Source organism: Mytilus galloprovincialis, chromosome 1 (assembly GCF_965363235.1).
Source record: "Mytilus galloprovincialis chromosome 1, xbMytGall1.hap1.1, whole genome shotgun sequence".
Classification (NCBI taxonomy): domain Eukaryota; kingdom Metazoa; phylum Mollusca; class Bivalvia; order Mytilida; family Mytilidae; genus Mytilus; species Mytilus galloprovincialis.
In genome coordinates, this window is record NC_134838.1 from 118,549,981 (window position 1) to 118,566,456 (window position 16,476).

Genomic DNA, 16,476 nt, shown 5'->3' on the forward strand with positions numbered 1-16,476 from the left:
TATCAATTTTCGAATGGTTGTATTATATTAGTATACACCATGATCATTTTATTGTTTATTTAAAAAATGTAAATATTTCAATATACCAAGAAATATAGATTTGAACAAAACATTTCTCAAAGATGGGATATTTTCCTCAAAAGAATATAGCCGTAACTCTGTTCCGAATCCGTCCGTTACAATTTCTTAATTAGTTTTATCTTGAAAAAAATGGCGACATCCACGGATTTTTATTTGCGGTATTATGTTGGACATAAAGGAAAATTTGGGCATGAATTCTTAGAATTTGAGTTTCGGCCTGATGGTAAAGTTATATTTTGACCACTAAAGAATCAAAGTATGATTCTAACTAGTCGTATTACACATGGGTTTGGAAGAAATCACTTCCACTTTAGGCGATGTAAAGCTAACAGCGAAAGCGTGGGTTATAGAAAATATAAAGAGGTTTACAAAGTGCATTTTGTAAAATAATGGTCGAATCTTCACGTGCAAAATAGAGTCGAATATGAGGCAGTTGAAACTTGTGATAGAGGAAGACATTCATATAAATAACTATTTTCACTAATTGAATAGATACAAATATTTAGCAAGAGTTACTTCCCTTTCTCAAAGGTAATGAAAGACGTTTAGGCCTTTGGTTGTGTCGACCATAATTTGACCACTTTGGCCATATAATAATAGTATAGTTACAGTTATACCGTGAATTGTAGTCCGAGATTACTCTGACGTCCAACGGCTGTTTTGCCAGACAAGCTTGGGCCATGGGACGTCAGAGCTCGTCCCATATCAAAATGTGGATATTTGCCCAACCAAAATAGATGCGCTGCTTTGTCGCTTCTGGTTCCGATTGAGGCCTTGGAATTATATAAATCGGACATCAATCTGTTCATTTTTCATTTATCTCTTCATTTATGTCAGTGTTCCAGCTAGGATTTGAAAATACAGGGGCGCGTTTTTAAAAAGGGCACTTTAGCGCGTTCTCACTGAAAAAAATCAAACACTTAATATTACCATATAAAGACATATTTTTAGCAAGCATGTAGCTTAGTTAAATAGCTATTATATACAAGTTTAAAAATCATTTATTTAGAATTTTGTAAGTTTATTATCAATTCAACAAGCATCTCCGTTTACTTCATGTTGAGCGTATTTAATAATATCAATATTAAAGTTAGTCAAAACGGACTTCAATTTAAGAAAAAATGATATAAAAATCGGACTTTTGAGTGCTCCGTAATCCGGCGGAATTTACAATAGAAGAACAATTGCGATATTTGATAGAAACCTTTCTTCTTCTCGATTTTTCATAAAGGTAAAGAATTAAATTATTTTTTTACTTTTGATGGTCATTATTTTTGAAAAAAGATGTAATAGACTGGCAAGTCTTTGATATTTTCTTCTTGTCATTTCCAAGTTGGTCAATTTCACCTGATTAAGTAATTGACTCCAATCAAATAGGTGATTAATATATACAGGTAACAAGTGTCAACAGTTTTAATCTGTTTGTCTTAATGAAGTGTGTGTATAAAGAACTCAACAAAATGGCGACGATATGATGAAAAAAGATCGTTTTTTAAACTTTTTTTTAAAAGGGCACAGAGGGGCGCAGGGGCGCTTAATAAAGGCAGAGGGGCGCAAAATTTCGGGGGCGGGGCGCGGCGCCCCTCCATTTCATGCTAGCTGGAACACTGTAAGTTTCACCTACCTGCCAACCTTTATTTTTCCATATTTTAACAGTTTTCACAGAGACCCATCGATTTCTGCATTTTGACTTTCACTTTCAAATGGACTTCAAGTTACGAGAGAGTTCGTGGCCTCGAGACTCAAATATGCAAATATTTATATTTTTTCACCTCCTTTGTAGGAGATGTTTACCATTTAGAAGCCAACCACGATTTTTCGCCTCCTTTACAGGAGATCGGTATTAAGCATTTAGTTCTGACCACGATAACAATCGGAAGCTCTCGGACATTTAGATAACTTGCATTGTAAATGAAAGAGGTGTTACATTATGGTCATTTGCACTGTTTTCTCGTGGTCACGTGATAATCTTTAAAAATGAAAGTCAAAATGCAGAAATCGATGGGTCTCTGTTAAGACTGTTAAAATATGGAAAAATAAAGGTTGGCAGGTAGGTGAAACTTACATAAATGAAGAGATAAATGAAAAGTGAACAGATTGATGTCTGATTTATATAATTCCAAGGCCCTCAATCGGCACCAGAAGCGACGAAGCAGCGCATCTATTTTGGGTGGGCAAATATCCACTTTTTGATATGGGATGAGCTCTGACGTCCCACGGCCCCAGCTTGTCTGGCAAAACAGCCGTTGGACGTCAGAGTAATCTCAGACTTCGTGAATTGCGGAATCAAAAGAATCCCTAAAACTGTATAATTATGTAATAAGAAAGACGTCTAAACTGTATGAATTTGTATTGATGACTGAAGTACAAGATAACGTCATAAGTAAATAGGGTTACGTGAATGTTCTCTTCTGTGCATGATTTCCAACAGCCTTCAACACGGAGCCTTGGCTCACACCGAACAACAAGCTATAAAGGGCCTTAAAATTACTGGTGTAAAACCATTCAAAAGGGAAAACCAACGGTGTAATCTATATGAGAAACGAGAAACACGTAAAAATTATATAAACAAACGATAAGTACTGTACATCAGATTCCTGACTTAGGACAGGTGCAAACATTTGGGATTTAACATTTTAATGGTACCAAACCTTCTCCCTTTTTCTGAAACAATAGTATAACATCACAACATAGAAATACACACAAAATAAAAAATGCATACATAAAATATACAAACATGCAAAAATTGATGCATACATGTAGACATGTAATTAATTATTGACCAATTTTATTGTTTTAGGTAAACTAAGGTATGCCAATAATTCCAACTACAAGAATGACACAATGATCAGGAAAGAGGTAAGAAAGCTTTTAAATGGAAACTCCTATTTTGTTTTGTTCATCTTTGAGTTAAACACACTGTATTTACCATACAGTTAGATATGCTTCTTATTAATTTTTGATTACTAGTATATTTCTTTGATTGTATATTCATCTGATATTTTGTTTGTCCCTTCATCTTTCCAATATATTCTGACACTTTCCTCAGAAGGGCTACATGTGGTCCCTATTTTGGAAATGTTTCCTGAGATTATATCCAGAATGCCTGAAGATATTATATACCTGTATCATAATTATCTAATTGTAAACTTTCACACACTTGAAATGTTTGACATCCAAAGACAATTCCTAAAATACATTTGTCAAATAAATAGTTGTGATAAACTTCCATGACAGAAACTTGTAATGAAAAAAATGTAATGTTGTATAATTTCAGTCGTATGTACACAAATCTGTGATGGAAGAATTAAAAAGAATAATTGAAGATGCTGAACTGATGCAGGAAGATGATGTGTTATGGCCACCACCAGACCGAGTAGGAAGACAGGTCAGTCATCAATGTCACAAGTTTTGGTACATGCACTAGAAAAATTCCTATCACAGATATAATTAACAACAGGTCACCTAACAGCCTTCAACTCCTAGGAAGGACCTTGGCCCTGTAAACTAAGCTATAAAAGGCTTTTCAGGGCTTATATATGTTCATTTTCTGTAAGGATAATCAAAATAAACTATCAGAACTGAAAAAAAATACCTTGGAGTATCCTACATGTACCTTATGACAAACGGAGATTGTAAATTTTTGTTATTTAAAATCCTGCACAATGTTAAGAACCAAAACTTGTAGACAGAGTTTGAATTTGGATAGTAAGTCAATTACCGTTGTCATGGTTATGGACTTATGCCTCATTATAACTTTGAAGTTTGCATTTTCTTCACTCTTACTTTTAAGATTTCCTCAACAAAATTTTATGCTAACTCATACACAATGCTACCTACTGTATACAGACATCACAGTGTTCAAATTTGAGCAGTGAGTCATTTCACTGGTAGACCTATTTGGCAAATCTCCGCGGAACGGATAATAAATAGAGGTTCATCGTAAATTTTTCGTTTTACAGTATATTTTGCGGTTCTCCGGAGATTTTCCGTGTCTCAGGGAATTATCCGCGTGTCTCAGGGAATTATCCGTTTGTCCGATTAAACTGGTGTGTATTGAGTCAGTGATAGAACCAGTGATGCGTGAGCTACGGTTATTAATAGATCGTTGTATAATCCGTTATCTGTGAGCAACGGTTATTAATAGATCGTTGTGATTATATACACTGTTTACAGTCAGATAAAAATAACCGTCTTATTACCCTTTTCAGTCGAGAAATAAAAAGCGGTGGTTTTGATATTAAAGTTACTTGCAATTTAAATATCGAATATAGTTCAATAAAGAATAATCTATTTAAATATGACCAATGAACAGGAAAATGCACGTGGTAACTTTGCAATACTACAAATATGTTCACCTTACAAAATTCTTCTTTATTGTCATGTTAAGATAAATCAGTTCCTGTAAAAACAGAGTCTTAATTACTGCAAATGCCGTAATCCGACATAATGTCATACTGATTTGACACTTGTCTAGTGTGAGTAACACCTGCTGTGATATTTTTGCAATACAACATGGACAAACGGAAGGTCGTAAATCAATCTGTTGATCCGAATTTAACTTTACCTGTACAGATATTTATTTATGGAGGATATCATAGATACATTTAATAAATTGTATTGTATTCAATGAAGATAATTTAAATACACAATATAATTTATTAAGACATATTTGCAGGTATACATTGAACATGTTTTCTCCAACCAATGCTTTTTTTTTTTTTTTTTATCAAACTTCGATCTGATCAGTCTCGTAGATTATAAACGAGTAATTCGTTTATAGTTACACATTGTTACTCTTCTAACGTCTTTTTCTTTGTGCTATTAAAAAAAAACTCACAATTTTCCACATCAGATCGACATTTATATATATATGAATACTGGAAATCTTTTTTCCGTCCGACACCACGCTCCCCACAAGAGCCCCAAGATATAATCATACCTGTCAATCACTAGCCGCAAGTTGAACATTTTGGCCAGCCTTCCTCGTGCTTTCAATTATGACATCGTTGCGAATTTATTTTTTTTTAAACTGACATGTGAAAAGAATAAAGTGATGGGAAGTTTATTTTACGACCTATCAGAACTTCTTGTGATTCTAATGAGATTTTTCTTAGGCCGCATTTCTTTCTAACAAGAACTTTGTAAACGTTGTGTCGCGTGTGTTACTGTTTTCTAAACGATACACGAGTAGAAACAAATACATCCTTTGATAAATCTTTAATGACCCTGTTTGAATTGTCAATAATGCATGCACATGTTGTTGGTAATCAGACTTTTTTACAAACGTAGAAACAAATACTTCGTTTAATCAGGTTGAAGTTAGAAACAAATGCAGCGTTTGTACTAACAAACGACAAACTGCAGACGTATTTTTAGTGTTTGCATAGTTTGTCAAAGTTTATGTAAACTTTGCAAACGTATGTGTTTGAAAAAAATGATCAAAACATGTGCGAGCTTAGCCGTTTGCATCGTTTGTGTTAGAAAGAAATGCATCTTTAATGAGTCTGAATCCGTAACCGTCAAAATAGCATACTTTACAAAAAGATCAGCCAATTCAAACGTTTCTTTACACAAAGATGATTTTAAGTACGTCATACATTACATGTAAATTAAACATTTATTTAAGTAAATTTTTTTCGTATCTATCTTTTTCGTATCTATCAATTTGGTTACAGGGTTTATGCAAGTAAGTTGTACCGTGTGGTGCGTTTTCAGATTCATTTCTCAACAACTTCCTGTGAACCGAAATATTTCGGCGGGGGTATCAACGGCGGCAAGCTTACAGTTTAACTTGCTTAAATTTTATTTAAGTCAGTTTATTGAAATAAAATTGAAAATGGAAATGGGGAATGTGTCAAAGAGATAGCAACCCGACCATAGAAAAACAGCAGCAGAAGGTCACCAACAGGTCTTCAATGTAGCGAGAAACTCCCGCACCCGAAGGCGTCCTTCAGCTGGCCCCTAAACAAATATATACTTGTTCAGTGATAATGAACGCCATACTAATTTCCAAATTGTACACAAGAGACTAAAATTAAAATAATACAAGACTAACAAAGGCCAGATGCTCCTGACTTGGGACAGGCGGAAAAATGCGGCGGGGTTAAACATGTTTATGAGATCTCAACCCTCCCCCTATACCTCTAGTAGCCAAAGTAGAAAAGTAAACACATAACAATACGCACATTTAAAATTCAGTTCTAAAGAAGTCCGAGTCTGATGTCAGAAGATTTAACCAGATAAAATAAACAAAATGACATTGTTTTTGCAGAAGATTAATCCAGACATTAACGTACTTTGGCTTCCCATTTGTTCCACTGTGTAGGATAACTTATTTACGCATTACATCATTAATAATTACCAATATTAAAATGCTGAAATGCAAGTTGTATACTTATTATTTTACTAATTTGCGTTTTGGTTCTGTTCAAATTTGCTGTTATAGCATGTATAGATTCCTTGATTTTCATAACTTATCTAGTTTCAGTTGTTAAATACTAGTCAGTAAAGAGCTAAATATTTTGCCTTCCAGCAGAGCCAACAATTAAGCATCAGACGTATACGTGATACATTAATCATATATATATGTAATATCAGTAATGGACTCCTAGACTTTTTCTCCTTTTATAGCCGACTATGCAGTATGGGCTGTGCTCATTGTTGAAGGCCGTACGGTGACCTACATGTATAGTTGTTAATTTCTGTGGCATATGGTCTCTTAACGAGAGTTTTCTCATTGGCAATCACACCATATCTTTTTTTTAAACGGACTCATTTAGCATTTGTTATATTTTCAACGGTTGAGAAAAACTCCATGGATGACAAGTCAACTGGGGTTTTGAGTTGAACATTTTGATTGTGTATGTTTATAAGGGTTTGAATAGGATTTATATAGAAGAAGAGAGAATATATATGGACAAAAAGTGCACAACAAAGGGCCAAAAAAGTAAATAAAATAGACACCAAGAAAACAAAGAATATAGAATAATGGGGGAAAATATGAAGACTACAGAAAAATTACTTACAACTATAAGACAATATTCAAGACCCTCGTATGTGTTCAAATACAATCTGTATACACTATAGTATATATCTTGCTATAAAGTTCCGTTCTCAATGTTATTTGCTCGAGCATGGCTGTCTGATTCTATTTAATTTTTAAATTGATGTCCAGTGGCAAACATTTCTAGAGTCGTGTCATTCAGGAAGTAAATACAAGAAAAAAATGAATCTGTTCATGCGCGGGTTGGTTAAAAATAGAGCTCCCTACATATATCTTGTTTAAAAAAATATTTATTTTACTCAGCTATCTTCAAGGCACTATCTTCTTCTGTTTAATACATGAAATTGTGATACTGTGAAATTGACTGATTAGATTTTATTTTAGCCATGATTGCCAAAGTTTGAAGTAGTAGAGACAATTTCCGTGACCTGAGTTTGTTGCACTCTGTGGGTAAAATCCAGTAGTTTTTTTTTAGCCTACTGAGATTTTAATTACTTATTTTCGAATGATGGAACCATATCAAAATAATAAATTGAACACGGGTTTGACAGTCAGTAAACTGTCACACAAGAAATAGATTGAATGTTGCATGTACACTAGTCCAATTTGTAATGTTGTCTTTACGTCCTTCCACATTCTTTTTTTTTCAAAATCCGGGATCCGCTTTCGAATATATTATTATGGGAGTCTGTCAATGGAGCTAGAGATACATTTAACGACCTTGACTGGCTACACAACCCTTGCACGGTAGATAAATACATCATACACAGATACACTGGCTGGTTAAAGGGACATTAAACCAGAAGTGTAAATTGCCCCAGGTATTTTAAGTATATTGTGTGTAATGTGTCAACAGCCACGTGTTAGTGAATTCACAGTCGCTTGAATTTTGGTGATATATGTATGAAAAAAATTTTTTAAAAATACTGTTATATGTATAATATATATGAAATTTTTTTTTTTAAAATACTGTTATATGTGTAATATGTATGAAATTTTTTTTTTTAAATACTGTTATATGTATAATATATATATATTATACATATAACAGTATTTTTAAATTTTTTTTTTCACACATATATCACTAAAATTCAAGCGACTGTGGTGAATTCAAAGATAATCAAAATGATCTAATTCATGTGGTAATCTACCATGCATACAGCTACGCATCATCGCACATCGCAAACAACTAGCTTTGCATTGTAAGATATTTAATTATACCCCCGCTTTGAAAAAAGGGGGGTATACTGTTTTACCTCTGTTCGTCAGTCCGTCAGTCCATCCGTCCGTCAGTCTGTCAGTCAGTCCGTCCGTCCCATGAATATTTTTCGTCACATTTTTTGTCAGGAACTACACTACCAGGATTTCTGAAATTTGGTTTCAGGCTTGATATAAGTCAGCTACACTTGGAACTTGATGCGTTTTCAGATTCATCACTCAACAACTTCCTGTTTACCGAACACTTGTTTGATTTTACACATGATAGCCAAGTTGAAAAATTTTCGTCACATTTTTCTAAGGAACTACAATACAAGGATTTCTGAAATTTGGTTTAAGGGTTAATATAAGTCAGCTGATGCGTTTTCAGATTCATCACTCATCAACTTCCTGTTTACCGAACACTTGTTTGATTTTACACATGATAGCCAAGTTGAAAATTTTTCGTCACATTTTTCTCAGGAACTACAATACAAGGATTTCTGAAATTTGGTTTAAGGGTTAATATAAGCCAGCTATACCGTTGTAACCAAGGTCTGTCGTATTTAACTGTTTATATGGGAATTGGTGAAAAAGTCATAGTTCAAAGTCATAAATGAGCGTAAATAAGTGTTCCGTGAAAATTGTTTTCGAAAATCTAATTTGTTCATAATTCTTTTATGTAATAAACTTATTTAAATAAATTTGTACCTTCCCTTGTCAGATCACCAGCATGGCTAAAGGTATTACTCCCAAATGTATTGTGAGGTGACACGTTCAGGTATTCAAGCGATTTCCTGTCGGACTTGCAAGTTCATGCATCGCTTCACTTCTAAGGGTATTGATCAGTGTATACGACCGATAACTTGTAACTTTCCATTTTGAACTATCAGGTGTATAGTATAAATCTCTGTCTTGCGTGTACAATATACTAGTTATTACTAAACGCATAAGCTTGTTTATAAATTACATTTTTGTTGTAAAGAATATTATTTATAAAAATCTAAATAATTCCAAAAAAAAAGATTTGATAAAATAAAAATCTGTTTTCATATTTTTTCCAAGGGTAAATTTGGGGAAATGTAAGTACTCGTTCTCAAAAGTGAAGGACAGTTTGAAACATACAAGAAATATTGATTTAACAAACAATACGCAGTTATCGACCATTCTTTTATACGCCTTGATAGAAAGTTACGGAACTATAGATAGTTGCAATTCAAAATTATATACATTTTTACATTGAACATAAGAAAGACACATACATTTTGTTTATTTGGGTTAAAAGTTTTGTAAATAAACTAGTCCTCGTATGACAACAGTATGTTATCATGGGATGTCGATGGACGAAGAAGAAGAAGAGAACTTATTTGAATTAAATACAGGTCGATATTTAACTTGCTTTGGGTTCATCGAAGTTATGGACATAGTAAAATCACAGATTTCTATTTCAACAATATTGTTCTCGAACAAAGGAAGGAGTTGTCATCACAATTGTTGGCTATAATGTATAATGATGTGAACATGGTTCTGAAAGTACATTATGCAAAATTTCCTGTTCCGACATGCATGTTATATATGCCACTGGACAAACACTAATTATCCCCAAGGGATGTGAATATTTTGCTGGAAAACTATTGAGTATCAAAGTTTCAAATTAATTTCGGGATTTATTTTCCTTCTTGGTATTCAATATTCAATAACAGAAAAAAAGAATAAACTGCTTGTCCGCTAAATAGGGATATTCTTGTTATAGTTATATTAAAAAATAGGGATATATGACATTAAATTGGTTCTGTCTTTTTTTTTAAACATCGTTAAAAAGATGTGTGTCTAAGGTGAACGACACAAGAACCCTGTAATACTAGTACGAGAGCATATAAACATTACTTCTCAATAATATGGTTGTATTGGAAATCTTTTCATACAGATTGACAACTCATGGTCCGATATGCATGTAATATTTGCCACATGACGCCCATAGTTCTTTCTACCATCATCATCTTATTCTTTGATATTGCTGTAAACATCGATGGTTCACACCCAAACAAAATGGGAGTAATGTACCTTCTGATAGCTTCTCCGTGTTATACACTTGTGAAACTTAATATATAGACAAAATTTCGGTATTGAAATGAATCTACATCTCACAAACAGGATTTTTAAATAACGATTTTGAGCAATCGTTGTAGGTTCATGAATATTCATATGGTGCTTTTCTTTAGCGCCAATTGGAAAAAACGTATCTTTAAATAAAGTTTACATTATTAAACATATTCCTCAGAAATCAGTTATCATAAAACCATACGAGTTATGATAAACCTTGATAAAACACAGTTCTGTTATCACAAAACATAAAAGAATGCACTATGTAAACTGGAGTAAAATTATGAGAGTTCTAAGCACGGTACATGTACTATAGTAAAGTTGTAAGTCTGTTCTGTCACAAAACTTGTAAGCGATGGTCCATGCAGTTATATTCATGTCTGGAAATGTCCTTGGCTGTTTATCCAAAAGATATAGTCTGGTTTTTTTCTGTTTCCCATCGTTTTTTGAGAAATGCATTTAAGAGTGAATCGTTAACTGGGTAAAGACCAGTGGCAAATATCTCTCTGTTCGTTCTGTCGATTTGGGAAGATATTTTCTAATTCATTTGAAAATATCTATATGTGTTTGCAATGTTCAATGCTTGGACTTTGAAAATGCGCTAATAAAGCTAACTAAATATTATTTTGATAAAAGAGGTAATACAACAAATTTAATTTTTCAAACAAATAATTCTGTAAACATCGCGTGTGAGGGTTTACACGGAGTTAAAAGAAAAGACAACAGGGCAAATCTGATGAAAAAAAAATCCCGAAAATTCGTAGTAACAGGAAATTAAACAGTAATTGAAACCCCCTCCTCAAACAAATGTACCTCATGACCTGTATTATGCTGAGGTACAATTTTTTTGGTGAAAAAAATATAGAATGCTGGAAGTGTTTCGATGTGCTATTGGAAAATCCTGTGAAAAAAATGGGTAGGGTTCACCAGGCCACGGCTTAGGTAGCACTTCACAGAAAATATAGTTACAATTGAGCCACAGAATGTTGAATAACCTTCCAACCCTGGCCTTCTAATACGTTAGGCCAACTGTTAGTGTCATACATGCAAAACTACAGACCTATCTACGGAGTGCTACCATACTCACATGCTCCCGATACTAGTATGTTGAAGAAGTAATGAAATTAATAGAACCAGAGCCGGATTTAGTGGGGAATGGCGTTGATGAGAGTTTTTAATAGTCTTGATTTGATTGATTGATATACATGGAAGTTTTTAACGACACTGACTCAATGACTGGCTATACAACACATAGAAGCTTTTGACGACATTGACTGCCTAAACAGCCCTTTGAGTTTCTCAGTTGGCTATAAAGGGGGAATGACACGGTGTCCGCCCCCTTTTGTTGAAAAATAAATATTGATTATATAGGAAATCACTTGAGAATGACTGGAGCTGGTCCTCTCATGACATTATCAGTTAGTCTCCCCTCTCCTTGTATATAAAAAAAAAATCTGGATCTGCCACTGAGAACAAGTTTAATAAATTAAAAAAAGAATGTGTCACTAGTATACACGGATGCCCAATCCGCACTATCATTTTCTATGTTTAACAGACCAAGGACTTTCTTTAATTAGTATAGAAAGTCCCTGAGTGGACTGAGGAAATGAGGTAATTCTAATTTGGCATTAAATTTAGAAAGATCATATCATTGTGAACATGTGTACTAAGTTTAAAATTGATTAGATATCAACTTCATCAAACACTACCTCGACCAAAAACTTCAACCTGAAGCGGGACAGACGGACGAACGAACAAACGAACAGACAGACCAGAAACAATGCTGAGAATGGAACATCCAAAGTATACATTTTTAATCTTTATTGCAAAATTACACCCATAAGGGTCAAGCAATATAAACAAACATTGTAATATAAGGTAATCTTATACACTCCCACTCCTGAAACACAAACAAAATTAAAAGTCATCTGATTGCAATCTTATAACTGTTAATACTGATGAAGTCGCTTTATCATTGATTTATAAGATACAAGTTGTGACCTTCGAAATTGTTTTATATTATTTTATTTGTATATTTTCCTATAGACTTTTAAGGTACCTCCGTTGTCCTTAAAAAAATTCCTTCCATAATATCCAAAACTTCATCGTTGATTTGAAAAAAAAAATGATGATAGATTTTCGATTATCAATTGAAATGAACCTACTAGAGCCTCAACTTTCAAGCGCACAATCATTACACATCACTTTAACCCTGAGTTGACATTCCACAATCGGTCAGTAACATCACCTGTGTTTATAGTCACAGGGTATTTCCCACCGTTGGACAATCCCGTGCAGTCGACACAATTGATTTTTAACATTCTCTATTATGAGCGAGGTCAAGTTTTAGATCAAGTTAATTACATATATTTTTAACGTTAATTATTTAATTATTAAAAAAAAACGTATCATCATTTCTTTTCTTTTCTTCCTTTTTTTTTGCTAGTATAGTAAATAAATCTCAATCCCGGGATGTAGATACACTTAACATTAGACCTGGAAGTGCCTTCTTATAAATGGAGAAACTGTCTTTCACATTAAAATTTAAAAGAATATTATCGCTCAGGCATATTTTAAATTTTGTGATAAGATGATTGATTGTTGGTTGTTTAACTTCCAGTGGCAAATATTCCATAAATGTCAGGACGAACTTAGTTTTAAGATCGAACTCTCAAAAGATAATTGAAAAACAGTAATGATGACAGAAGAACTTTGATACGTGTGAAATAACCATCCAATCTTTTAAATATAACTTATTTATATTTCAAAAAGTAACAGATTAGTTTACAAGACGTGCATTGACGTACTTTCATATCTTTAAAATGGAACTTCTTTGTCTAAAAGACAACCCACGAGTTGTCGAAATTCTAGTTGCATGCATACTATATACATACATATGCATATTATGCGTCGACGATCGTTGTATTACGTAACATACTGCTATACCAATTGACCCCTGATATCAACTAAGGTTAGAACTTCCTCCAGGCCGTTCATTTTATTTTTGTTCCAATAAACGGTTCTTGAATCAATTATAATTTCTGAAGTAATTACGATGAAAGCATTATTCTCAAATCGTCTTACACAATGATAAAATTGTATTTATACCACAATTGAAAAGTAATTTAATAAAACAAATGACAGATGAACTGATTAATTATAAAGATGAATGTATGTCCATATGCTCATATATATATATACACATTCGGACTAAAATTCGCAACTTGTTATTATCTCATCGTAGCATATTGTTAATTTTGCTAATATATGCCTTCGACCCCAAGAGGTATAAATGTGCATTTCATTTTGAAAGATTAATAGATCAGCAGGTGATCAAGACCGTTTTAAAAATTCCTATTTGCCAATGAAGTTTAAATGATCTGCGTCCTCAGAAATACACATGTATTTTTCCATCATAAAAGTAAACCTTTAACCCCGAGAAATATATAATCTGTTTCTCTCTAAATTTACAGAAACATTATGTGATAAATTTTTGAAAATTCCTTATATCTCAATCGATTAATGATACTAGTAGTTCTGTAAACTTCTACATATATCACAATCTGTACCTCAATATAACCGTCCCTCACATTTAACGGATTATACAACGATCAATTAATGATTGAACGTCGCTCACGCATAACGGATTATACAACCGACCTTTTAATAACCGTCGCTCACGCATCACTGGTTCTATCAATGACTCAAGATGGCCCTCATGGGGTTTTTGATTATGTGATTACTTGGCCGTTTTTTTAATGATTATTTGATTATTAAGCCAAATATTTCATGATTATTTGATTACCTAGGACTGTATTTTTAGTTTATGATTATTTGATTACTAAAGATAAGCAAATATTTAATGATTATGTGATTATATTGGCAAAAAAATGGTGATTATGTGATTACTAGGACCCCCCCATGAGGGGCCTCACTCAATACACACCCGTTTTATCGGACAAACAGATAATTTCCTGAGACACGGAAAATCTCCGGAGAACCGCAAAATATTCTGTAAAACGGAAAATTTACGATGAACCTCTATTTATTATCCGTTCCGCGCAGATTGGCCAAAAAATACCGAATTTTTTACAAAAATCACGGTGATTTTCCAAATAGGTCTGCCAGTGTTTACTACTCTAGAGTTATATTTACCTTTTTTTAACTTCAAATTTAGAGTCAGTAATTCCAGACTTGAGCGGAGGCATTTATGTCCTCGGACACATTTGTCGCTTATTTTTATTTGTTAATTGACCGTTAAATTTATATAATTTCACTAACACATGCTTGAAACCACTTTATATTACAACCTAAGATGTATATTTTATAGGAATTAGAGATAGTAATTGGTGATGAACATATATCATTTACAACATCGAAGATTGGATCATTAGTTGATGTCAACCAAAGCAAGTAAGTAGGATATAAAATATTACAAAATAAAGTTCTGTGATTGGAATATGATGCCTCATAGGCACAAAAGTGAGGAACACAATAATGATTGGTCAGCAAAAAAATATTGCTTAAACATTCCAATCTACATGTAAATAGAAGAAAATATTATAAATTCAACCTACACTGGAATCAATTATTTTCATGGATTATGGAAAACTTGAATGTTTGTGGAAAATTTATTTCATGGTTAATTTGTTTATGTTGAAGTCTGAATACAAACCTGTTAACCCATGCAAATTGTTTTCCAACGAATTGAATCTGTAGTGTGTAAAATAAACTCTGTATATTGTTCAAATTTAATAATTATACAAAAAATACTGCTACAATTTGATGAAACTCTGATCACTAGTTCATTCATAATAAAAATGAGGAGATGAGAGGTATGATTGCCAACAAGACAACTGTCCATCAAAGTTCAAATAAAGTGGATGTAAGTAACTAAAGACAACTGTATGGCCTTCAATAATGAGAAAAAAGACATACCATATGGTCTGCTATAAAAGGTCCTGACATGAAAAAATTCAATCGAGAAAACTAACAGTTTAATTTAAATAAAACAATTTACGACAATCAAATATGACAGAAATGAACTAAGGAAAACCACTGAATTGACTTGGGACAGGCACATAAAGAATTTGGTTGTTTTAAACATGTTTGTAAGTGCTCAACCCTCCCAAAAACCTGGGACGTAATATCAATACATAAGAACGGACTATAAAAATCAAATGATAAAGGTTGGAAAATATGTCAAATACAAAATTAAAACATTTAACTAGCCTTAATAATTACCTTACATGCAGTTTTGTACTTTGATTTGAGGAAAGGCATATAATATTTTTACATTATGAACTAGTCAGTTACCCAGTACCTATATTCATGATCTATCTTTGTCCTAGACCAGTTTTCTTTATGCCAGGTCATTTTACTCATATCAAGATAAGTTTACTTCTATCCTAGTCTATAGCTAAGAGTCCCCTAAGACTCAGCTACAACAAGGGACTAGTAATATTCTATCAGTAGTATTTTAAATAAAATAATAGAAAACTTTGTGTACCCCAAAAAAGTGTATCTTTTGAAATGTCTTGCTTATTGTGACCATAAATCAAAACTCGTACAGAAAATTTATGATCAATACATGACAAAGAGGAATAGGGGGTTTATAATCAATGGATTGCTATTTTATTCATTTAAAATTTTGAATTTTTATTTTTCAGAGATCCAGAAGGCCTGAGGACATTCTACTACTTAGTTCAAGATCTTAAATGTTTAGTATTCTCTCTGATTGGTCTCCATTTCAAAATCAAACCAATCTAAACACGGACAATGTGTAACGATCTAAATGATGACAATAAGAATATTGATCCAGGAGAGATGAATAAATATAAGACATGTAAAAAGATTTTAATCATGTGCACATACAGAAAAAAGACCAATACAAATATCCATTGTGAACTTTTTTAATTTTAGAAAAGCAATTCTTTTTACCTAGTTGTTATGATGAGGTAACAAACATACTCAAACATTATCAGAATTCATCAGTTTCATAATGACAGTAAACTCATCAAATATTCATCTGTTTGTTTTTATGTTGTATATGTAATAAAACATTTTATAAATAAATATCTTGTAAAACA

General features: G+C 32.9%; 1 protein-coding gene across 1 annotated transcript; it reads left to right on the forward strand.

The window, feature by feature from the left end:
* Positions 1 to 182: 182 nt before the first annotated feature.
* Positions 183 to 16,476, forward strand: LOC143054463 (protein mago nashi homolog 2). Its single transcript, XM_076227477.1, has 5 exons — positions 183 to 304; positions 2,882 to 2,940; positions 3,359 to 3,469; positions 14,718 to 14,800; positions 16,057 to 16,476. The coding sequence occupies exons 1-5, from the start codon at positions 211 to 213 to the stop codon at positions 16,154 to 16,156; spliced, it is 447 nt and encodes a 148-aa protein (XP_076083592.1). The 5' UTR covers positions 183 to 210; the 3' UTR covers positions 16,157 to 16,476.

Bases quoted from the DNA above. Each gene is read 5' to 3' on its own strand.
- LOC143054463 (XM_076227477.1), top strand. From the start codon at position 211: ATGGCGACATCCACGGATTTTTATTTGCGGTATTATGTTGGACATAAA. The intron at 2,941-3,358 runs GTAAGAAAGCTT...GTATAATTTCAG, and splicing joins ACACAATGATCAGGAAAGAG to TCGTATGTACACAAATCTGT. The intron at 3,470-14,717 runs GTCAGTCATCAA...TATATTTTATAG, and splicing joins CAGACCGAGTAGGAAGACAG to GAATTAGAGATAGTAATTGG.